This window comes from Heteronotia binoei, chromosome 1, assembly GCF_032191835.1.
Source record: "Heteronotia binoei isolate CCM8104 ecotype False Entrance Well chromosome 1, APGP_CSIRO_Hbin_v1, whole genome shotgun sequence".
Taxonomy (NCBI): Eukaryota; Metazoa; Chordata; class Lepidosauria; order Squamata; family Gekkonidae; genus Heteronotia; species Heteronotia binoei.
In genome coordinates this window covers 264,339,236-264,364,604 of record NC_083223.1, presented here as the reverse complement: position 1 = coordinate 264,364,604, position 25,369 = coordinate 264,339,236, and the positions used below count along the sequence as shown (strand labels likewise).

Below are 25,369 nucleotides of genomic sequence, written 5' to 3'. Positions count from 1 at the left end.
ATTGATGGTGACCCCATAGGATTTTCTAGGCAAGAAATAAAAAGAGGTGGTTTGCCATTGCCTGCCTCTCATAGAAACCTGGTCTTCCCTGGGTTCCATCCAACAATGAGCTAAAAAGCCACTGTGTTAAACAGAGAACTGCCTTTGAACAGAGTTCAAACTCCTTCTCTGTCACCATATTCCTGTCCCTTATCCTAGATTTCTATACTAAGATGCTGAGTAACTTCACCTATGCCACCCCAAATTTCTTGGAGGAAAGAGCAAACGTTCCCAATACCAGCTCCACACACACCATCATACGCAGAAGCCTGGGTGTTGCACAACCCTGCACAGAAAAAGAGGCACACAACAGCTTTCCCATGTTCTAACGTGTGTGAATCCACCTCATTTAGGCAATGCTGTCTACCCTGAACAGCAAGCAGAGAGAGGGCTGCTGGAACAGCTGTCCCTCCCGAGATACTTTCACTGGAGATGCCACAGACTGCAGCTCTAACACTCCCAAGAAGAAATCAAAGACCTTTTTTGAAAACTAGACGCACCTGGGACTGAATATCATGTGTCAAAGCTGATGCTCAGCTACTGGACTGTGTCCCTCCAAAGGCATGCTATATATTCATACATCAAAACACCAGTCACATAGACAGTGGCCCCATGAGACCAGATTATAGTTCTGCCAAGACCATGCTACTACATAAGGCCCAAAGACTGGTGTGGTCGCCAATAAGAACATAAGAGAAGCCATGCTGGATCAGGCCAATGGCCCATCCACTCCAACACTCTGTGTCACACAGTGGCCAAAAAACCCCCAGATGCCATCAGTGAAGCCAGGACACAAGAAACGCCCCCCCCACTCTGCCCCCAAACACCAAGAATACAGAGCATCACTCCCCCAAACAGAGAGTTCCAGCAAGACGCTGTAGCTAATAGCCCCTGATGGACCTCTGCTCCATATGCTTATCCATTCCATATGCTTCTCCAATCTCCTCTTGAAGCAGTCTATGCTTGTAGCTGCCACCATCTGTTGCAGCAGTGAATTCCATGTGTTAATCACCCTTTGGGTGAAGAAGGACTTTTATCCTTTTATGCATTCTAACCTGACTGCTCAGCAATTTCATTGAGTGTCCACGAGTTCTTGTACTGTGAGAAAAGAAGAAAAGCACTTCTTTCTCTACCTTCTCTATCCCATGCATGACTTTGTAAACCTCTATCATGTCACCTCTCAGTCAACGTATCTCCAAGCTAAAGAGCCCCAAGCATTTTAACCTTTCTTCATAGGGAAAATGTTCCAACCCATTAATCATTCTAGTTGCCCTTTTCTGAACTTTTTCCAATGCTATAATATCTATAATCCTATAGCAAGGGTGACTATTAAGGAGATGTGAATCTGATCAGTCGGGAAAGAAGCGCTTGAGATGTCTAAAAGAAAACTAAACTGCAAGTACGATGAAGGCATACTGTAACTTAACACATACATCTGCCAAGTCTTGGAAGCAGAGCTGCAGTAGCATTTCCTATGCATGGAGAGGTGACACCCTGAAAATCTGCAACCAAATTCTGAAAGGTGAGCTGGAGAGCGGAGAGTATTGTGGCTGTTAAGCAGCTCCAGCCCCACATAAAAGTTATCTTGCAAGTTAATTGATAAAAAGATAAAGAGTAGCAAAAGGAAAACTTAATAACTGAGAAACACCCATGTAGCGCAAATGCAGGTATCAAGTGGAAACCGAGGAATCAGCAACAGAGCTCTTCAAGAACAAGCACAAACCAGGTCCATTAACACCCTGGAATTAAACAGGATCAGCACGTGGACTGAAAAGCCCCTCCAACGGCTGCAAAGAAATTAGAACAGCCCTCCTTTCACAAATTTATTTCTTACACAGTAGCATAAACAAGCATCTGTCAAAAAGCTCTAAATTTTGACAGATAAGAAAGAAAAATGCGTGTAGGGAGAAGCAATGGGGAAGAACATACCCACGTGCAGCTATGTATCTCTTGGCTTACATTCAAGGAGGACGACTAAGGGATTCTAAAAGCCACACAGCAAGAAGTTCTGAGGAAGTCAGACTATGTACTGAGAGATGGTTTCAGGGTCAGACTCTTCCAGCCTACCAGATTGTGGTAGCAGTTCTGATGGAAATACCAGATTTGCTCAAAAAGTTTGTCAGAGAGCTCCACTCCCTTGCCTGCAGCTCTAACCGTGTGGCCTAGCTGTCAAGAACCCCTCCTCAAGACCTGAGGGTCACTCCAAACACAACAAATTAGTGTGCAAGATGCACTGATTGGCTGTGGATTTCCCCAACGCTTGTATATGCAAAAAAAGCACACAACCACGTGCGTGCGCACACATAAAAAACAAACCATCAAACAGTATGCTATGTCCTATAAAAAAATACATTCCAGCAGAAAATCTGACATATTTGCTGCAGCTGTCAGTACCAGGAGCTCTTTCATGGACATCTAACACAGAAACAGACTCATGGACCAGTAAGAGACATACCACACTATCTTTCCTACAAGTCAACATCATCTTTCCCTGCCCTTAAAGATTCCAGCCACATAATCAGAGATGAGATATTGAGGAGGCCATGCGTGCTCAAGTGCAGAACTGCCATCTTTAGACCCCCGCCGACCCACCCAGCGGGATTCCCCTTCTGCTCCCAGCCCACCCAAGATTCTGCCAAGAAGTCTACGTACACGCACGCGGACACCCATTCGTGCACACCCATCCCGGAATCCAGCATCTCCCTGGGAGAGCCAGTCTACCCACCACACATCAATGCACGGGGAGAACCTTGTGTGCAAACATCAACCCTTTGCCTCAGAACAGCGGCCCTGTTGCAAACCGCTCCGCTCTCGCCGGGCACAGAAAGGTTGCAAAAATTCCGTACGTGCATCATGCTAAAAGGATTTCCCACCCCTCCGCACACATATACACGCACGCACCGTCTTATCCCTAAAGCGAGACTCCGGGATCCCTACAGCTTCGATGCCAATCCCTTCCAGATTCTCTGGCATCAAACCTGCTAGGAATTCCCCCCCCCTCCCAGTGCAGCGCGCGTGCGAGAAAATAACAAACCCACCTTAAAAAAAAAGCAAAGCCTGAGAGAGATCCATCAGCAAAACAGGGGTGGGAGGGGAGCAAAAGAGACTGCAAGGATTCCACATACGCACCATAGACACACACCCTCGCAAAGGGGGGGGGGGGACACACACAAGCTGCGAGGATTCCCAGCACCTAGCCAAAGGCTCTTGCACGCTGCCCTAAGGATTCCCGTGCAAAGGCCCGATGGTCAGGCTCCCCTCCCACCCCACACACGCCCCCCAGCTGCAAGAACGAGGCTCTTCCCTCCTTTCTCCCCCCATTTTGGGGAGGGGGGTTCTGTCAAGACTCCCCCCCCCCATTTTGTCCTCACACGCCAAGGCCTGCCCGGCTGTCATGGGCGGATCTCCCCGTCCCGTCCCCCCAGCCCACCCCGGCCTCTCTCCCTCACCGTATCACAGCGAGGCCCGGCTCGGGCTCCTCCGCGGCGCCTCATCCTTCCCAAGGCCCCGCCACCCGCCCTGCTTGAGTGGCGGGCGGGCGGGCGGACAAGGCGCTGTTCGGCGTTGGCGGGTGAGGGGGGGGGGGGGCGACGAGCCGGGAAAAGGGTGCGCGTCTGAGGCGGAGGGTGGCAGGGAAGGCGCGGCGAGGCTCGCCCTCCCCCTCGGCGTTGCGCTGGAAGGCGGCCGCGGATCCAAAATGGCGGCGGAAGCGGCGGCAGCAACGACGACGGCGGCGGCAGCAGCAGCCTCAGCAGCAGCAGCGCTCCTCGCCTCCCTCCGCCCCTCGGCGCGAGCGGGCGCCTCGGACCCCGCCCCCTCTCGCTCGCGCGCCTTGGCCACGCCCCCTCTCTCTATACCCCCGGCCGCTTTCCTTTGGCTCGGCCACGCCCACAGAAGCCCTCGCGCAGAGCATAAGACACACGGCAGGGCCGAGGCGTTTCTTTGGGTATTGCGCGCGCTCTTTTTCCTGTCACTCACTTTGTTTGGGCTCCACCCCCTTCTCTCTCCTCCCACCTCCACCCCAGTCGTTCGACCTTCGCCTGTTTTTCCTCACAGCGGCTTGCGGGGAAGGGGAGGCGCGTGCGTGAGAGAGGGAGGGAGGGAGTGCGCGCGCAGCCACCCAGTCCGTCCGTCATGTCAACGCGCTCTGGGCGGGTAGGCGGCGGCGAGCGTGCGGGGAGGGAAAAGGGAAGCGTGACCCATCGCGGCACCCGTAACCCATACAGGATGACATCATCGGTATCGTCTTTTCCTTTCCCCCCGCGGTGGCGAAGCAATAAATATGGCGGCGTCCATGAAGAGAAAAGTGTGAGTCCGTTGAGGTGAGTTTTAAAAGGCGAGGTCGGTTGGCCGACCCGGGAATGTTTTTTTTTTTCCCCTCCTCATATATGGTTTGTTTATTTTCCTGGTAAGACTCTGGATCGGTTTTGTTTTTTCTTCTCTTTCTCTCCTCTAAAGTTGCCAGATCCAGGTGGGAAAACTCCTGGCGATTTGGGGATGGAGGACAAGGACCTCAGTGGGATATAATGCCATAGAGTCCACCCTTCAAAGCAGCCATTTTCTCCAGGGGAACTGATCCCTGTCGTCTGGAGAGACACCTTTATTCCAGGGGATCTCCAGGTCCTGCCTGGAGCCTGGCATCCCACACCCCTTCTCTTCCTCTCGTTCGCGTATCATCTTTTCTCTCTTGCTCTGCCGTCCGTAGTCCTTGCTTTGACACCAGTTAGGCTATCCATCACTCTGGTTCTGGCTCCTCCTGTCACATGACAGGGCTTCTTTGTAGCAGAAACTCCTTTGCATATTAGGCCACACCCCCTTGATGTAGCCAGTCCTCCTGGACCTTGTAGAGCTCTTAGTACAGGGCTACAAAAAAGCCCTGCACATGATCACGAAGCTCAGGGGTTGAATTCTAACAGGAGCTCCTTTGCATATTAGGCCACACACCTCTGATGTAGCCAGTCCTCCAAGAGCTTGCAAAAGAGAGCCTTGTAAGCTCCAGGAGGATTGGCTATATCAGGGGTGTGTGGCCTCATATGCTAGAATTTCACCCCTGACAATGCTGTTCAGCAGCCCCCATGTGGCTTGGGTGCTGGAACCAGGTCTGAGGTCCTGGAAGGCAGAAATTCAGACAGCAACTTTTGTCACCAAAATAACTTGCATTGTTTTTGTCTGACCTATCGCAGTAACAGTGCTTTGCTTTGGAGAGAAGATGACGACATTCTTCAGCGACTAATATATATTCACATTTACTGTTCATATTGCTAATATATTTATCTCACCTTTCCTGCCACCTGAGCGCCTGGGCAGGTTTCTCCATATATCATTCCAGTTTAATTATATTTAAATCGCACTGTCAAGCCAGATTGTCTTTCTGAGCATCTTAGGTAGGTATACGTAGATTATAGATAGGTATAGATTATCTTCAGCGGGTGCAGCAGTTGGCCCCTTTCATGGAGCATGATGACTTAGCAATGGTGATCCATGCTACGGTCACCTAAAAAATAGATCACTGTAATGCTCTCTACATGGGGCTACCCTTGACGCTGACTTGGAAACTACAGCTAGTGCAGAACGCTGCGGTACGGCTGTTAATGGGGCTCCCCCAATGGGAGCACATTTGGCCAGTGCTGAAAGAGCTGCACTGGCTACCTATTGTGTTCCGAGTCCGTTTCAAGTTGTTGGTATTAACCTTTAAAGCCCTTTATGGTCAGGGGCCTGTCTATCTGCGGGACTGACTTTCTCCACATGTTCCCCAGAGAGCACTGCGTTCAGGGACAAGAAACTATTGTCCATCCCTGGACCAAAGGAGGCTAGGTTGTGTTCGACGTGAGCTAGGGCCTTCTCGGTGGCAGCACCAGAATTTTGGAATGCTCTCCCGGAGGCCATAAGGGCCCTGCAGGATCTTTCCACTTTCCACAGGGCCTGTAAGATCGAACTGTTCCGACATGCCTTTGATATCTAGCCGGGAGAGAACTGCCACCCGACATTATATAGAGTATTAGGTGATCACCATCAGAAAAGAAGATCTCGCCTATATTGTAGTGATACAGCACCACAAAATATTTTTAAAATCTTAAATTGTAATTATGTTTTATTGGTTTTTATTGGTTTTAACTTGTGAATATGAATGTTGTCAGCCACCCTGAGTCCGCTTGCGGAGAGGGAGGATAGAAATTTAAAGTAATAAATAATAAATAAATAGATTATAGATAGATTGATATATATATATATATATATAAAATCTATATCAGTCATAGAGTTGGAAGGGACTTCTAGGGTCATCTAGCCCAACCCCCTGCACAATGCAGCAAACTCACAAAAACCTCCACCTAAATTCACAGGATCTTCATTGCTGTCAGATGGCCATCTAGCCTCTGTTTAAAAACTTCCAAGGAAGGAGAGCCCACCACCTCCCGAGGAAGCCTGTTCCACTGAGGAATCGCTCTAACGGTCAGGAAGTTCTTCTTAATGTTGAGCCAGAAACTCTTTGGATTTAATTTCAACCCATTGGTTCTGGTCCTACCTTCTGGGGCCACAGAAAACAATTCCACACCATCCTCTATAGGACAGCCCTTCAAGTACTTGAAGATGGTGATCATATCACCTCTCAGCCGCCTCCTCTCCAGGCTAAACACCCCCAGCTCCTTCAACCTTTCCTCATCGGACTTGGTCTCCAGACCCTTCACCATCTTCATCGCCCTCCTCTGGACCCATTCCAGCTTGTCTATATCCTTCTTAAAATGTGGAGCCCAAAACTGAACACAATACTCCATGTGAGGTCTTACCAGAGCAGAGTAAAGCGATACCATCACATCATGTGATCTGGACACTATACTTCTGTTGATACAGCCCAAAATTGCATTTGCATTTTTAGCCACTGCATCACACTGTTGACTCATGTTCAGCGTATGATCCACTAAGACCCCTAGATCCTTTTCACACATACTACTGCTAAGACAAGTCTCCCCCATCCTATAACCATGCATTGGATTTTTCCTACCTAAATGCAGAACTTTACATTTGTCCCTGCTAAAATTCATTTTATTGATTTTAGCCCAGTTTTCCAGCCTGTCAAGGTCATCCTGTATCCTGTTTCTGTCGTCTTCTGTGTTTACAACCCCTCCCAATTTAGTATCATTTATACATATGTGTACATTCACACACACACACATATATATATTCATATTTATATAGATATAACATTTATTGTTCACCTTTCTGTCTTGCACTTAAAGCAAGTCACATAGAGGAAGTCAATACAATGAACGGGATAGGACATTCATTGAACAACACAATAGGAACTGGGGTTGGAAACCAAGTAGAAGTCAAAAAACAGAACTGAAGCACAGTTAACATGATGCATTAAATGATGCAAAGTTCCATAGCAAGATCCTAGTTTCAGCAAGCTATGCACAGTCTTATAGACCACAGTCCCTAATAATTTGTCCAAGTAACTTTGTGAATCCTTTAGTACAGTGCAGCTCTCTTGTCTATGCAGAAATGCGCTCTTGGATAATTCAGTTTTTTGTAGTTTGTAGAAAGTAAGGAGAGCAGGAGCCTTGAGGGGTTTTTGGCCACTGTGTGACAGTGTTGGACTGGATGGGCCATTGGCCTGATCCAACATGGCTTCTCTTATGTTGTTATGTTCCTCAGGTGGGCCATTCCACGAGGTGGGGGCCACAGTGGAGAAGGTATGTGAATGGAAAGTTGTTGGTTTTGCCCATTTGCAGATCGGCACCTGCAAAAGACTTTGCTCGAGTGAGCAAAGCTGTCATAGTGGTGCATGAGGGGAGAGACCGTCTTGGAGATATGCAGGTCCAAACCCAAGACCTTCAAATCTTGCCCTATGCAAATAATGGCAAATGCCATTCCTTCTTAAGCAATTTGCAGCGGTTTTGTCTGATGGACAGGGAAGCTGAATTTTTCTTTGAGAGAGTGGGAAAAACTGTTATTCTTTGGTGCTTAAAGTGCATTAATAATATGTATTAGATCCCCCAAAAACTTTCTTCATGGCACGCATGGACTGGTCATTTAACTTACAAGAGAATTTCCCAGTGGGCCACTGTCCTAGAGGGCCGCTTGCAGCCAGTCGCAAGCATAACCAGGCTCTAGCAACATCTGTGAGAATGTCAGGGGCCTCTTGGCTCAGACCTTTCATCAGCCGCAGTCATTGGCGTTCACCAATTGTCTCTTCACACGCTGCTGCCGGTTTTCAGGAGGAAGCAATGGGGTGAGCTAATGCCCTTTGTTTGTACTGCTGAGCTGGGTGACCTCTGCAGCGCTGGCTTGCAGCATCACTGGGGCCATTCTGTTTGGCTTTTCCCAGGGCCATTTGCACTTCCCAGTCTGCTCGTGCTCCACGGGGCTCAAGTTAGTGTACCAAATATTTTTCTTTTTGTCCTCACAGCAATCCTGTGACATAGGTTGGCGTGAGAGTGATTGCCCCAAAGTAAGTCGTTGAACTTAATGGTGTCTCTGGTCCTATTCCAGCCTTTTATCCATGGGCTATGTAGTGGTACTATTCTAGAGCTGAATATTTGGTCATATTTTCCTCCATTAGTGTTTGTGTTTGTGGAGTGTTAGCCAATGCCGTCTTTAATTCCAGGCAAGGGGTCAAGATTTCCTCAATGACTGCTCAGTTTAAATTCCAAAACCCTTTGTGAATGAGGCACAATACCAAGAATAACCAGGAAAAGGCTCTACTTTGCCATGCAATCTGTAGGTCTGGCTTGTTTGTGGAACATTCTTCATTTTAGAATCGTGTATACTTTTTTCCAAAAAAGAGGAGGGAATCCTAGCTTATGTGGTAATCTTCAAGATATGTGTACTTTTGGGGGGGTATTTTTTGTATATTTATGTGTGTGTGTACCTGGAAGTCATATCGATTTCTGGTGACTGACCCCTACTGGATGATTTTCAAAGAGGTGGCTGAATAGAGCCTGCCCCTGTCCTCTCAACTGGGTATTCCAAGGAAGTCTCCTATCCAAGTACTAACCACAGTCAACCCTGTTTAGCTTCTGAGATCTAACAAGATCACACTTGCCTGGGCTATTCAGGTCAGGGCAAGGTGTGTATCCTTTATATATATGTTTAATCACAATTCTGAAGATCAGCTGAAAGTTTCTCCTTTAGTGTCACTTTTGCACTAACAGCAAGGGCATATGAAGGCATTTCTCACAGTAGCCCTATGATTACAGGTCTGGATCTCCCAGCTTGTAGCAGGCCACTGGAATCAGAATGTGAATATTTTCCTGGAGTGCTATAAGACTTCCCTGCTTGAGCAGCCAGGTTTAAGTAGGTATGGGGTTGATTCCTATGAACGTCTTACTCCTACACTCTCTGAATGGTATACCAACGGAGCAATAGTAGGTTAACGCGAGCTTTAAGTTACATGGTTCTTTTCGGCAAAAAGCAGAACTGGGAAGCTGAAAGATTAATTTGTTAACAGATGTTTCTTGCTATTTTAATCAGTGCCTGGTTGCGGTCAGTTTGAACATTTTGGTTAGTTTTTGATCAACAGGACTAGAGATGTAAAATTTTGAGAAATTAGATCTGCAAACACATCTTAAGGGAAGCATCTTCACACTCAAAACGTACAACCTTATAACGTTTGAGAAGCCTCAGTTTGTCCACTGGTAAAAGTGGGGAAAGGAGCCCCACGGCGCAGAGTGGTAAGGGGACATTTGAAATATATACAATACTTGCTTTCCTATAAAATCTAAACTGCTTCTACTGATGGAACGGCATGAAATGCATCATTTATGACTTAACAGTGCAATCCTAAGCAGAGTCGCTCAGCTCTGAGCCCATTGATTTCAGTGGACTTAGAAGGGTGTGTCATTAGGATTGCACTATTAGGTGGCATGTACTATTTGTTCTGTTGTGTCATACTATTTGGCGTATGTATGAAAAGTAAAAGAGAAATTGCAGGTATATCCCATACTTGAGAAGGAATTTTGGACTGCTGCCCCCTACGCTAGTGTGTGCATCTTTAATTTGTGCCATCAGAGAGGCAAGAAAATAAAAGTAAAAGTTGAAGGTCGAAAACATTGTTATGCTGTTCACTTAGAATGAGTGAACTGCTTTATCGGGCAAGGGTTTTTTCCTCACTCGAAAAAAGAAGATATCTTGTATGAGGCATTTTTCATTGATTCTCAACATTTCCCACTTTTTAAAAAGTAAAGGTGCAAGCCCAGAGTCATTACTGACCTATAGGGTGATGTCACATCACGATGTCTTCTCGGCAGACTTTTTATGAGACTGGTTTGCCATTGCCTTCCCCAGTCCTCTACGCTTTACCCCCAGCAAGCTGGTACTCATTTTACCGACCTCAAGAAGGATGGAAGGCTGAGTCAAACTTGAGCTGGTTGCTTGAACCCAGCTTCCACCAGGATGGAACTCAGGTCGTGAGCAGAGCTTGGACTGCAGTACTACAGCTTACCACTCTGCGCCATGGAGCTCCTTTCCCCACTTTCACCAGTGGACAAACTGAGGGTTGTCAGACGTTATAACGTTGTACATTTTGAGTGTGAAGATGCTTCCCTTAAGACGTGTATGCAGATTCTAGAAGAAAGCATATCTCACAGGAGTTTCTTTTCAATCCCCCAATTTTTCCAGTTTTTCCCATTAGAGAAATTGGTAGGTAGACGCCTCAGAGGGGGTTCCAGTCCTTTATTTCTGTGAATTTTATTTTTTTTTTATTTATTTCTGTAAATTTATATTCTGCCCTTCCCCACAGTGGGCTCAGGGCGGATTCCAACATGGTGAAACAATTAAAAATTATATAATATAATATAACAATCAAATAAACAATAGAACAGTCAAACAATTAACGCAGATTAAAAAATAAAAACAGTTAAGCCATTAGCTCAGAATTAACTTAAGGCAGCATGGACGGTGGGGACACACAAATTAGGTCATACGTGTCACAGCTTAGGTGTCCAAAAGATGTCAACTGTATTGGCCTGACTTTTAGCCGTCAAGATGGCGGTCAATGCTGGGAGGCCAGTTAGATGGTGTAATAAAATAAGGACGCCCACCTGCCTCTGCCATAGGCCTGGCAGAACAGCTCCGTCTTACAGGCCCTCCGGAATGGCAACAAATCCGGTAGGGCCTGAACCTCCATAGGGAGCTGATTTCACCAGGTCGGGGCCAAGGCCTGGTCCTGGTGAAGGCAAGACGGACGTCCTTTGGGCCAGGGATGGTCAGAAGATGTTGACTGGCTGATCATAATGACTGTCCCTCAGGCCGCGCAAGGCTTTAAATGTCAGCGCTAAAACCTTGAAGCGGATCCGGTACTCGATTGGTAGCCAGTGTAGACCGTGCAGCATCGGCCGGCTGCTTGCCCATGCAGGCAATTCAGTCAGCAATCGCACTGCCGCATTCTGCTTTACATCTCTAAACAAAATTCAGCGAGGATGAAGGAAAGGTTTGGGAATGCCAGCTCTAAGTTCTGGGTTCTTCAGAAAACAAACATAAGAACATAAGAGAAGCCATGTTGGATCAGGCCAATGGCCCATCCAGTCCAACACTCTGTGTCACACAGTGGCCATAAGAACATAAGAGAAGCCATGTTGGATCAGGCCAGTGGCCCCTCCAGTCCAACACTCTGTGTCACACAGTGGCCATAAGAACATAAGAGAAGCCATGTTGGATCAGGCCAGTGGCCCCTCCAGTCCAACACTCTGTGTCACACAGTGGCCATAAGAACATAAGAGAAGCCATGTTGGATCAGGCCAGTGGCCCCTCCAGTCCAACACTCTGTGTCACACAGTGGCCATAAGAACATAAGAGAAGCCATGTTGGATCAGGCCAATGGCCCATCCAGTCCAACACTCTGTGTCACACAGTGGCCATAAGAACATAAGAGAAGCCATGTTGGATCAGGCCAATGGCCCATCCAGTCCAACACTCTGTGTCACGTAGTGGCCATAAGAACATAAGCGAAGCCATGTTGGATCAGGCCAGTGGCCCATCCAGTCCAGCACTCTGTGTCACACAGTGGCCAAAATTTTTTTATATATATATATATATACACACACACACACACACTGTGGCTAATAGCCACTGATGGACCTCTGCTCCATATTTTTATCTAACCCCCTCTTGAAGCTGGTTATGCTTGTGGCCGCCACCACCTCCTGTGGCAGTGAATTCCACATGTTAATCACCCTTTGGGTGAAGAAGTACCTCCTTTTATCCGTTCTAACCTGACTGCTCAGCAATTTCATGGAATGCCCACGAGTTCTTGTGTTGTGAGAAAGGGAGAAAAGTACTTCTTTCTTCTGCCTTCTCCATCCCATGCATAATCTTGCAAACCTCTTATCATGTCACCCCGCAGTTGACGTTTCTCCAAGCTAAAGAGCCCCAAGCGTTGTAACCTTTCTTCATAGGGAAATTGCAACCTACTGTTTTGATAAGTGATGGGGGTTCTCGTCATTCCTTTAAAAAAAGATTCATTGGTGGGAGCTTTATTCAGTGGAATAAAAACATAAGAAGAGCCCTGCAGGATCAGACAAATACATTTTGGAAAGCGTTATTCTGTTTGAAGTGAAAGGGAAGTATATTTATATGTGAGGTATTCAGATGCGTCATGCGTTTAACATTCCTTTTTGGCAAAACTGAGTTAATTTCTGTCCATTTCGTTCAGTCAGGAAGAGACCTGGAAATATTGACATAGACATCGTCCATACCTTCCATCTATAGCTCCCGTTAACCAAAGGCTGTTCGGAATATCCTGTTATTGTGAGGTTGGTACTCTGCTTTGAAAACTATATATTGGAATAGTTTTACATGACAAACAAAGTATTTCTTTGATGTCTGGTTTTAATTTTTTAATTTTTTTTTTTTTTGCCCCATGGATTTAACTCTCAAACTCCTTTTAGCGCTAGGAGTGTGTTCATTGCATGATTAAGTTCATGGTCACGAGAAACGGAGGTGACTTTTAGCTTTCTGTAGAAGAAGGGATTATACGAAAGAACTTTTCCGAGAAGCTTTCTCTTTCTTTATCTTCCGTGTTAGGATTAGAGGGTGATCAGGGAACGCATGCTACTTCAGAGTTGAGTGAGAGAACACTTTAGGATTACCTCTAGAATTCTAGGATAAGAGACACGGATCTTCACAATTTAGGGGGGTTTTCCCCTCTTTTGCAAGACAGAATGGGGAGAATTCCCCCAAAGGCCATAGAATTAAATGTCTTAAATCTAGGCTTTGTGATACATTAGGGATTTAACAGACTTAACGTGTGGCCTGAGCTCTCATGGCCACTGAAGCATAAGCTGCAATAGATCTTTAGTCTCTGAGGTGTCACAGGACTCTTGCTGATTTTGTTGCGTCAAGCTAAAGCTGAACCTTAATCACTGCAAAACTGACTCTTACAGTGTATCTATTTAAGATTAGGTAGCAAAGAGAAACTTTTTATAGGACACAGACAAACACGACTAAAGATTTTTTAAAAATAAAACTTAAAACAAAACATGCTTAAAACATTAGCACATGTTGGTCTTAAAGGTGCTTTTTTTGTATTTTCCCCATGGGATCCAGGGACCTGGGCAAAGTAAGTAAAGTAAAGTAAGTAAAGTAAAATTTTATTTATATCCCGCCCTCCCCCGCCACGCAGGCTCAGGGCGGCTAACAACAGCAAAACAACAATACATTTAACAAAACATTAAATTAACCCCAAACCAATTAATACATTAGTTAAAACAGTTACTAAATCTAAAAACATTAAGTTAGATCTGACAGTACCGTTATTAATCGACGCTATGCCTGTCAGTTTGTGAATGATGGCGGATCTCCAGACTGGACCATTTTGATGTTTCTCTGTGGACTTGGTCAGCCGTTCATGAATGCCTGTTTGAAAAGGGTGGTCTTGCAGGCCCTGCGGAACTGATCAAGGTTCCGCAGGGCCCGCACCTCCTCTGGGAGTTGATTCCACAAGGAAGGGGCCGCGGTAGAGAAGGCCCGTGCATAGGTAGTCCGAAGTTTAACTTCTTTTGGCCCAGGGGTGGTCAATCTGTTTTTACCTACTGACCTCAGTGCTCTCTGGGGCTCATACGGGGAGAGACGGTCCCTCAGGTAGGTCGGTCCTCGGCCATATAGGGCTTTAAAGGTAATCACCAGCACTTTGTACTGGACCCGGTATACAATCGGCAGCCAGTGCAGTTCGCGCAGCCCCGGCCGTATATGCTCCCATCTTGGGAGGCCAAGCAGCAGCCTGGCCGCCGCGTTCTGCACTAGCTGCAATCTCCGGTTCCGGCACAGAGGCAGCCCCATGTAGAGGGCGTTACAGTAGTCCAATCTTGAGGTGACCGTCGCATGGATCACCGTTGCTAGGTCCCGGCGCTCTAGGAAAGGGGCCAACTGCCTCGCCCGCTTCAGATGAAAGAATGCTGACTTGGCAGTGGCTGTTATCTGGGCCTCCATTGATAATGAAGGCTCCAGTAAAACACCCAAGCTCTTTACCAAAGGAAGCTCTGGCTCTTTCCCTCCCTCCCCAGGGGACCAGGAGGTGGGGGGGGGAGCCTAAACCAATAGAGAAAATCTAGGTTTTGCTCTGTAGATCCTGTGCGATTGAGCAAGCCTTGCAAAGAACTTAATCATGCAATGAACAAAGCAAGTTGAGACGCAGAAGGAAGCAAGAGAGGGAGAAGGAAGCAGATGACACCTGATTGCTTGGGGGCCTGATAAGGAGCCCTCCGGGGGCCTGATTCAGCCCGCCAGCCACATGTTTGACACCCCTGATCTAGTCAAATCTGAATGTATAAGTTTTAGGCTGGCTACCTTGGTCTTTGTGCAAAACTTTGTTATGCCACAGGCTGTCTTCTTACCTGAGGAAAAGGTTCTTTCTAGAGGATTTGGGTGGTCGAAGATCACCCAACAAGACAAGGCACTGTGGTACGGAGCTACTTTAATGGCAGAACATAAAGCAAACAACAATGTAAAGATCCTCACGTCCCTTCAGTGTCTTGGGGCTTTTTAGTATTTGTCCCCAACAGGTCCTGCCAGACCAGCCTCATTTCCTCCTTCGATTGAGTGACAAGCTTACTGGATCAAGGGAATGCTGTTCATGTTGTTTACCTTGATTTCAGTAAAGCGTTTTACAGGGTCCCCCATGATGTTCTGATGAGTAAACGAGAGGACTGTGGTCTGGACTCTAGAGTAGTTAGGTGGATAGAGAACTGGTTGGAGAATTGCACTCAAAGAGTAGTTGTCAGTGGCATTTCAACTGAATGGAGGGAGGTGTCCGGTGGGGTGCCACAGGATTCAGTTTTGGGCCCAGTACATTTTGATCTGGATGAGGGTGTGGAGGGACTACTCATTAAATTTGCAGATGACACCAAATTGGTGGAGCAGCGAATACACCAGAAGACGGAGATAGATAGAATTCAGCAAGATCTGAACATGCTGGAAACGTGGGTGGAAGTGAACACAATACAATTTAATACAAGGATAAGTCCTGAATTCTATATCTCTGTAACAAAAATGAGAAACACACATACCGGATGGGGGATACACTTCTGGGTACCAGTGTGTATCTTGGGGTACAGGCGGTATCTTGGGGTACAGGCGGACCATTAGTTAAATATGAGCAACCAGCGTGATGCAGCGACAAAAAAAGCAAATGCCATCTTGGGGTTTATCAGCAGAGGCATAACAACCAGATTGCAAGTTGTCATAGTTCTACTGTACATAGTTCTACTGTACAATGCATTGGTCAGGGCACACCTGGAGTAGTGTCTGCAGTTCTAGAGGCCTTACTTCCAGAAGAATGTAGACAGAATGGAGCCGGTACAAAGGAAAGGAACAAGGATGATCAGGGGCCTGAAGACCAAGCCCTCTGAGGAAAGGCTGAGAGAGGTTTGGAAAAGAGGACGTTGAGGGGTGGACATGATGGCTCTCTATAAGTCCTTGAAGGGCTGTCAGAGGAGGGCAGGGAGCTGTTCCCGATGCCAGCAGGGGAGAGGACTCGCAAGAACGGGTTTAAATTAGGGGTGGGAAGGTATCGACTGGATATTAGGTGGGGGGGGGGATCATGGTAAGAGTTGTTCACCGGTGGAATCAGCAGCCAAGGGAGGTGGTGAGCTCCTCCTCACTGGCAGTCTTTAAGCAGTGGCTGGATGAATACTTGTCAGGGATGCTGTAGGCTGATCCTGCATTAAGCAGGGGGTGGGACTAGATGGCCTGTATGGCCCCTTCCAACTCTGTGATTCTATGAGTAGCAACCATTTCCAGCACCTCCAGGTCCCAGTGAAGCCCAGTGGCTGCTGTTTCCTATTCCTGCTTTGATAGCTTGCTTAGGCACAGCCTCTTAGCATAAGTACCACCTGACACGAACGCTGGGTCGGGTGCCAGTACCTGCACCTAACATCCCCTTATTAGGAAGGGAATTGATCCTGCAGCCTGTTGGATACCCTAAGCTCAGGTAAGATTCCTTAACCACACTCTTCTCTCCTCCTCCTCTGGAGTTTCTTCTCTGATGGCATGACAGTATCTTTGAATTTATTTCTTTAAAAAGTATAAATACATGAAACAAATGACCTTCTGTAGAACGTTTTGGGCAAGGCATTCTGTTTTCGTTGGCAGGGAGGATGCTGCGGACTCTGAGAAGGCTTCTTTGCCAGGGACACAAGGTATGCATCTCCTTTCGTTCCCGGTTCCCCTCCCTGAAAAAATACATTACTGGGGATGCATCCTAGCAGAGCTGGGGCAGATAGTTGCACCTGGACTAAGCACACATTCTAACAAGCCTTTCCACACCTGTGGCAAAACAGGGAGTCTCACTTTCTAGGCCTGTGGCTGAACCAGAGAATTAAAATGACTACCGAGGAGTGAAGATTCCAATAGAAACAGCTCCACCTTATGGGCTTAGGGATTCCAGGCGCGGCTTTGGTTCTGCCACATCATTGCTTTTTCTTTTTTGCTTTGGGGAAATCAGCCGAGCTCTTGGAGACTTCAAGGGCTGTTTTTTGTCTCTGGATTTCGTGGGTTCAGGATCGCACTTATCTGGCTTGCTCAGCTCCGGGTGTTTTTTAAACAGGGAGGTGCACTTATTTTTAGAGTTTAAGTGCATCTCGGGCCCTGGACCATTAGCCCTTCTTTGTGGTTCCCATAACTCCTAGCAATAGCATATACGCTAGAGGTACAGAAAGTCCTAGTTGAATCCCTGGAAGCTCTAATTAGAGGATTTTGAGAGCAGAGAATGCTTGGCCCTTAGCTACCGTCTGAGTTCAAGGCAATAGAGCAGGGGTGGCCAGACTTGCTTAACGTAAGAGCCAAGTAGAATAAACATCCAGGAAGTTGGCAGCGTTTGTGAGTTAACTCAAGGTCTGTATAAGCAGCTCCTGTTCGTCTAGTGGACAGCAGAATTTTAATCAGTCTTATCAGCAATTAGTGGTCAAACACTCAAGTGAACCGAAGAAGGCAGATAAGAGGGATTTACAGGTGCTTCGCCACCCCCTTGAGCCATTTTAGAATAAACATCAGACGCTTGAGACCCGCAAGACAGGAAGGAAGGAAGGAAGGAAGGAAGGAAGGAAGGAAGGAAGGAAGGAAGGAAGGAAGGAAAATAGATGGAGGAGGGAGGCGGAAAGAAAGCAACTGTAACTTTAAATGCATTCTGCAAGCTGCCAGCTGGCTTGGCTTGGAAAAGTGATTTCGAGAGACAAATGCCCTCTCCAAGATGGCCGGCGGAGCGGTGAGGGCTTTGAGAGCCACACAACATGTGTGAAAGAGCCACATGCGGCTCCTGAGCCATAGCTTGGCCACCCCTGCAATAGAACAGCCATGAGTAAAGCATTGCTTTTGCCCCTTTATTCCTCACCCTGGTTGTGCTCTATGAAAGACGGCCTTTTCCTAGGGGCCTTGCGCTGAGTCAGAACATCGGCTCCGTATCATCTCCTGTGACTGGCAGCAGCGATTATGGGATCTGTCTAGCCGCCAAAACATCCGTGCAGGGTTGGACGTGAGGCGGGAGCCTGCAAAAGCACCACCTTGGCAGATCCCATGACCGATACTCCCTCTAAGCGGTGGAGTCTTGTGAGCCAAAATTCTGCTTTGTGAGCTCCTGGCATTAAAGTTGTGAGCTGCTGCATCGATTAGTGTGCTCTGGGGCCGTCCTTCCTGAGCTAAGACAAAAATGTGTGAGCCGGAGGCTAAAAAATGGTGAGCTAGCTCACACTAACTCAGCTCAGAGGGAACACTGGCCACGACCACCTAGCCTCTCATGAGAGGTCTAGAACCTCAGCGGAGCATAGGTGGAGGCTTTGAGGATTTGGCCCCTCCACTGCAGGCATTGCTGGCGAGTTGCCCGGCAATCCGACAGTTTTGGGACGATGTGTTATCTGTTATTGATGATATACCTAAAGTTACTATTCCAAAAAAAACCAGAGTTAGTTCTACTAAATGACTGTTCCAATTTGCTCTGCAAAAAAGGGATCTGGCCTGTTCACATCATAATGGCCGCCAAATTATTGATAGCTTCAAAATGGAAAAGCCCTTCTAAACTTACTCAGTCACAATGGCTCCTGAAGATTTGGGATGTGCTAGTGGTTGATAAATTAGCTTCTCACATCATCCAGCAAGAAGGTCCACTATGCAAAAACGCCTTTATAGGGCGTCAGTTTTCTTCTTTCGAATATATTTAAAACTCTGATAAAGAATATTGTAAAGTACCTGAAAAATACAAAAAAAAGTTATGTTTTATTGATTAGAAAGGAGAGATTTAATGTTTATATTAATCACTATAACTCTTTGTAAATAAGTATATGACCCCTAGACAGCACAGTTGTTAATTATGCTTTGCTTAACAGTTGTAATTCTTTTACTCTGTATTGATTGGTTATGGTAATGTTATGCCTATTGAATGATTTTTTTAAAAAATGAAGAATGGAGGTTGATTTGAGGTCACAGGTGTACACATCCTCCTTGTCCGAGACCATGGGGGCGGATTGCTGCCAGAGGAGTAAATCTGGGGTCAAGGGGGCAGGTACGTAGATGAAGCTGCCTTATACTGACTCAGATCCTTGGTCCATCAAGGTCATTGCTGTCTACTTGTTCTGGCAGCGGCTCTCCAGGGTCTCAAGCAGGGGTCTGTCGCATCACCTCATGCCAGATCCAAGCGTAGAACCTGGGACCTTCTGAACGCCAAGCAGATGCTCTCATCCTGGAGCCACGGTTCCTCCCAAATGACCCTCCCCAGGTCAAGGGGATAGGGCTTTGTCCTACTTGCCCCCATACTGTGCAAAGCAGGTACTCTGCAACTAGGTCATTGCCCCCTCTGGCCATCATTTGGAGGGTGGGGGGATCTTGCCTTCCTCCTGAGAAGGTAACTAAACAGAGTAACGCGGAAATTGGAGCACAAAGGCATCTGTGAAAAACCAGCCTCTATAAATAGGAAGACACTATTATAAAATGGTGCTTATATGCTGTTCTGTGGCTACAGAGAGCTTCTGCTGGAAGGTCATTGTGCTTGTACTGAGAGAGCCAGTTTGGTGTAGTGGTTAAGTGTGCAGACTCCTATCTGGGAGAACCGGGTTTGATTCCCCACTCCTCCACTTGCACCTGCTGGAATGGCCTTGGGTCAGCCATAGCTCTGGCAGAGGTTGTCCTTGAAAGGGCAGCTGCCGTGAGAGTCCTCTCAGCCCCACCCACCTCACAGGGTGTCTGTTGTGGGGGAAGAAGATAAAGGAGATTGTGAGTCGCTCTGAGACGCTGAGATTCGGAATGGAGGGTGGGATATAAATCCAATATCTTCTTTCTGCTTCCAAGAAATGGGGTGAGCTGGTTCCAGCTCTGACTCTGCCTAGCACAGTTTTATCAGTTTCAATCTTCCTGCCTTTTGACCCTGGATGCAGCTGTTGAGTTCAGCTTGTAGAAGCCTCTTGTGAAACAGGACATTATGTACAACCCTGTCGCGCTTTTGTGCCCGGCTGCAGCTTGTTTCTATGCCTGCTCGGCTTGAAAGGAGTATTTGGAGCGTTGGACACTGTACAAAATGGCTTGCCGCATCACTCCCTGGACCCAGGACTTCAGAGAGAGTGGCATTAACTGCAATTTGGGAGACTTGGGCTACGGGTGGGGGTCAGCGTCAATATTTTTGTATTGAGTAGCAAGCACTCTATGATCTTGTATAAAATTTGTGATTAGTGCCTTCCTATGTATAGAGGCTGTTTTTTCACGGATGCCTTTGTGCTGTTTACCTCCTCCTGAGAAGGAGCAGCCCTTCAGAAGTCATTCTCTGCCAGAGGAGACGGTCACTCAGTTGCCGGATGAGCTGTTGTTTCTTCCTCTCTAGTTGGAACCTGACTGCATTCTTCGGGGTGGACCCAGGGCCTGGCAAAGCACGGCTGCGACCCAGGATGCTCCACTTGCTCCAGAGAAGCCCCGAGCAATCTTCCGCACCAATGAGAGCGATCCGGTGAGTTACCATCAGAGAGCTGTGGGACTTGAAAAATTTTTGAAACAAGTGCTTTGAAAGGCTGCTGTGCTGACTCGACTGACGATTTCAGATTATGGGAGTCGAACGTCAGCGTATCGGCACGTGCTCAGTAAGGTTGCTTTCTCTTTCAAGGGCCAGGTATAAATCATTTATCTTTCTGAATTAGCTTCTGAGGCACTGTTTTGTAATTCCCCTTTTGCATTCCTTTCTGGAAGTTCTGATTGACAGTAGCTTTGGTCATTTTCATTCAGCGGGGCAGATTTCCTGCAGAACATGGGCTAGGCCACTGTCTTTCCCGCCGCGGTAGCCTCTTGGATGGACTGCTTCAGTGCATTCTCTATGCACCCACCCTTGAAGACTGTTCGCAGGCTGACTCGGAATGCTGCTGCCTCATTAGCAGCTGAAAATGAACTTGGAGAAAATGTGCCACGCCATTTTCTCTGTAGGCAGTGCTGGTTATCTGCTAGATTCCAGGCACAATTTGTGATTCTTTTAAAGCCCTAAATGGTTGAAGGCCAGTTCAGGGACAAACCTTTTATAACAGGGGTGTCAAACATGCAGCCTGGGGGCTGAACCAGGCCCCCAGAGGGCTCCTGTCAGGCCCCCAAGCGACTGGCTGCCATCCTTCTCCTTCTCTGGCTTCCTTCTGCATCACAGCTTGCTTCACAAGGCTTGCTCAATCGCACAGGAGCAAAGCCTCTATTTTCTCCATTGGCTAAGATTCCTCCCTTGGGGAGGAAGGGGGGGATAGCTTGCTTTGCCAGGCTCTCTCAATCATGCAGCAGAGCTACTGAGCCAAGCCTCTCTTCCTTCTACTGGCTGAAGCTCCTTCCCCTCCTGGTACCATGGGGAAGGAAGGAAAGAGCCAGACCTTCCTTTGCCCAGTTCCCTGGATCCCATGGGAGAAATATAAAGAAAGCACATTTAAGACCAACGAGTGCTAATGATTTAAGTATGTTTTATTTTTAAAAAAAACTTTCATTTTGTTTTTCTGTGTCCTTTATAAACCTTCTATCTCTACTACCTAATCTTAAATAGGTACACACATCTCCTGGCCCAACAAAGTCTCATTTATGTCAGATTCGGCCCTCATAAGAAATGAGTTTGACACCCCTGATTTATAAGGTTTCAGTAACGGCTTCCTGAAATCACATAGAGAAGCTCTTCTGTAAATCCCATCAATATAGAACACGAATACAGTCGTTGCTTACAGCAGATCTTATCAGTGAGACTTTTTGCCCCCTCCACTTGCCTGCCTCTTCATCCCTTCTCCCTGTGGGAGGGACAGTAGCTCAGTGGTAGAGCATCTGCTTGGGAAGCAGAAGGTCCCAGGTTCAGTCCCTGGCATCTCCAAAAAAGGGTCCAGGCAAATAGGTGTGAAAAACCTCAGCTTGAGACCCTGGAGAGCCGCTGCCAGTCTGAGAAGACAATACTGACTTTGATGGACCAAAAGGTCTGATTCAGTATAAGGCAGCTTCATATGTGTTCAGAAGATGACTTCCAGTCTGGGAAAGGCTGTAGCTTGCTGATACAGCATTCGCAGATAAACCCTTGGATCAGTTACTGACCTTTCTGGTTAAAGGTGTCTCTGGAAGCAGGTGTTGATGAAGGCCTGTTTCTGCCTGACCCCTTGCAAGCAGTACTAAGCTCAAGAGATCAGTTGTCTCATTCTGCACTAGGTGGCTTGGAATGTGTTTTGGGATCCCAAGACTGAGGGTTCCTCACTGGGCCACCATAAGCTTGGAAACCAAGAATCTTCTCATGCCACATCTGGCCTTTTTGAGTCCTCTGAGAGAAAGGTGGTGTTGTTGGGCTGGTGGGATCGTGCCAGGGTTGAAGCCCTGAGAAGTACCCATCCTTGCTACCTTCCAGAGGCGACCATGCTCACCATCACTGGCACATGACTCATGTAACGTCTTGACGTTAATCCAGGGATAGCCAAACTACAGCTCGGGAGCCACATGTGATGATGATGATGATGATGATATTGGATTTATATCCCGCCCTCCACTCCGAAGAGTCTAAGAGCAGCTCACAATCTCCTTTATCTTCCTCCCCCACAACAGACACCCTGTGAGGTGGGTGGGGCTGAGAGGGCTCTCACAGCAGCTGCCCTTTCAAGGACAACCTCTGCCAGAGCTATGGCTGACCCAAGGCCATGCCAGCAGGTGCAAGTGGAGGAGTGGGGAATCAAACCCGGTTCTCCAAGATAAGAGTCCGCACACTTAACCACTACACCAGACTGGCTCATGTGCCTCTTTCACACTTATTGTGCGGCTCTTGAAGCTGCCAGTGCCCCGTTGGCTGGATCGGATAAGGCATTTCTCTCTTTAAATCACTTCTCTAAGCCAAGCCAGCTGGTGGCTTGGAGAATGCATTTAAAGTTAAAGTTGCTTTCTTTCCGCCTCTCTCTCCCCCTATCAATTTGCCTTCCTTCCTTCCCTCCCTCCTCCCCTCAAACATCTGATGTTCATGTCTTGTAGCTGATGTTTGTTCTTTGTGGCTCTTACGTTAAGCAAGTTTGGCCACCCCTGTGCTAATCCATTTTTTTTTCCCCTATTGACTTTTGGCTTCATCTGTTGTTTGCCATGAAATGTTTTTACTCTTGGCAGCCGTTTACTCATTGAAAGGAACTTTCGGTGACCGAGCTCTGCCTTTTAAGCCGGTAACTGTTCGCATGACGTATCGCCAAAACCTCATTATATGTCTTCCTAACGCATTGGAAGAAGTGTGGAAGAATATTTCAAGAATGTTTAATCCCCGCTGTCAGCCTAAGCTCCAGAGCAACGGGAATTGGATTCTCCTCCGTCTCGTTTCCAGGGAGCGCTGGAAGCAGCAAGGCAGCCCCCCCCCCCTCCCAATGTCTTGAACAAGAGCTTCCAGCCAGTCACTGGGCAGCTTCTCCGTCTTGTCAAGTTCCATCCCCAGCTGAGGAGTGCCTCCCCAAGGTTTGCATTGCACCTGAATTGTCTTTTATGCTAGGTTTTGATGCCAATGAGCTGCTTTTGGGAAAGTAACGTTGGGCTGAAAAATGGGATAGAAATATAAGTAGATTAACAGTGCAGTCTTGTGCAGAGTTGCTCCAGTCTGAGCCCTTTGATTTTAGCAGATTTAGAGAGCCAGTTTGGTGTAGTGGTTAAGCGTATGGACTCTTATCTGGGAGAAGCGGGTTTGATTCCCCACTCCTCCACTTTCAGCTGCTGGAATGGCCTTGGGTCAGCCATGGTTCTCGTACGAGTTGTCCTTGAATGGGCAGCTGCTGTGAGAGTCCTCTCAGCCCCACCCACCTCACAGGGTGTCTGTTGTGTGGGGGAAGAAGATAAAGGAGATTGTGAGCTGCTCTGAGACTCTGATTCAGAGAGAAGGGTGGGGTATAAATCTCCGGTCTTCTTCTTCTCAGTCCAGGGTAACTTGGCATCGATTGCGATGCAAATGAATTAATAAAATCATTAGAGCTCCGCCAATCAAAACAGTATCCCACCCCCATTAGTTTATTCCAGGGGTGGCCAGCGGTAGCTCTCTAGATGCTTTTTGCCTACAACTCCCATCAGCCCCAGCCAGCATGGCCAATGGCTGGGGCTCATGGGAGTTGTAGGCAAAAAGCATCTGGAGAGCTACTGCTGGCCACCCCTGGTTTATTCTATTCCCTTCATTTGTACCCCGCCTTTCTCCCCAATGGGAAGCCTTAGTGGCTTACATCGTTCTCCTCTCCTCCATTTTAGCCTCACAACAACCCTGTGAGGTAGATTAGGCTGAGAGAGTGTGGCTGGTCCCAATGTCACAGCTATACAGCACACAGGAAGATATACTCCTCGCTCAAGAATGGCTTGCCGGATTCTCAAACTGTAGGTCAGGTTGACCACTCTTGTAACTGTGGAAGACTTTACCGTTCCGTATAAAATTATTGGTGAGGAAGAAATCCTCAAAAAAGACCTTACTTATGGTGGAAATGATCATCGGGCATGGGACCTCAGGACTAAGAGACTTCACACGGTGTTTTTCTAAAAGTTTAATTGTCTTTCAGAGTTCTTTGTCTTGTTGAATGGTTTTCTGAGCAACTTATTTGAAGGACTTTTGTTTCTAGAGTTTGGTGTAGCGGTTAAGTGTGCAGACTCTTATCCAGGAGAACCGGGTTTGATTCCCCACTCCTCCACTTGCAGCTGCTGGAATGGCCTTGGGTCAGCCATAGCTCTGGCAGAGGTTGTTCTTGAAAGGGCAGCTGCTGTGAGAGCCCTCTCAGCCCTGCCCACCTCACAGGGTGTCTGTTGTGGGGGAGGAAGGGAAAGGAGATTGTGAGCCACTCTGAGACTCTGAGATAATATTGGAGTGGAGGGCGGGATATAAATCCAATATCATCTTCATCATCTTCTAGTGGATTTGTCTAATGAGATGTGGCTTGAGAAACTTCCCAGTACTTTGTCACTGTTGGAGACCTATGACATTTGATAGATCCTGTGAATTGGGGGAGGTATTTGTGAGTTTCCTGCATTGTGCAGGGGTTGGACTAGATGACCCTGGAGGTCCCTTCCAACTCTATGATTCTGTAATTCTATTTTTAACAGTAGCCCTGTTCTACCTAACAGGATAGGGATAAGAGTGAGTTGCCCAGTAAAATCAACTGATAGGGTCCCATGGCTCTCAGGTCAAAGTTCTTTGTGCTAACCACTGAACATGTGAAGCTGCCTTGTCAGCTCAATCAGATCAAGGTCAGTATTGTCTTCTCAGACTGGCAGCAGCTCTCCGGGGTCTTTGACTAGGAACCTGCAACCTGATCCTTCCTGGAGATGCTGGGGATTGAACCTGGGATCTTCAACATGCAAAGCAGAGGATCTGCCACTGAGCCACAGCCTCTACTCAGAACTGTCAGCGACTCTCCAGGTTCTCAGGCTAAAG

The 25,369-nt window shown here is 47.4% G+C and overlaps 2 protein-coding genes across 2 annotated transcripts in view; one reads left to right on the top strand and one right to left on the bottom strand.

Annotated features, from left to right (window-relative positions):
• ASH1L (ASH1 like histone lysine methyltransferase) overlaps positions 1-3,624 on the bottom strand; it is a 135,561-nt gene extending 131,937 nt beyond the window's left edge. Inside the window, 1 exon segment of the mRNA XM_060255104.1 lies at positions 3,489-3,624. The gene's annotated coding sequence lies outside the window, so the exon portion shown is untranslated.
• A 9,066-nt stretch (positions 3,625-12,690) lies between these two features.
• The window catches only part of DAP3 (death associated protein 3), a 48,845-nt gene continuing 36,166 nt past the window's right edge, over positions 12,691-25,369 (top strand). Inside the window, exons 1-3 of the mRNA XM_060255165.1 lie at positions 12,691-12,788; positions 16,624-16,670; positions 20,333-20,455. Coding sequence (XP_060111148.1) covers positions 16,629-16,670; positions 20,333-20,455 — 165 coding nt within the window. The 5' untranslated portion in view covers positions 12,691-12,788; positions 16,624-16,628. The remainder of the gene's footprint in view (positions 12,789-16,623; positions 16,671-20,332; positions 20,456-25,369) is intronic.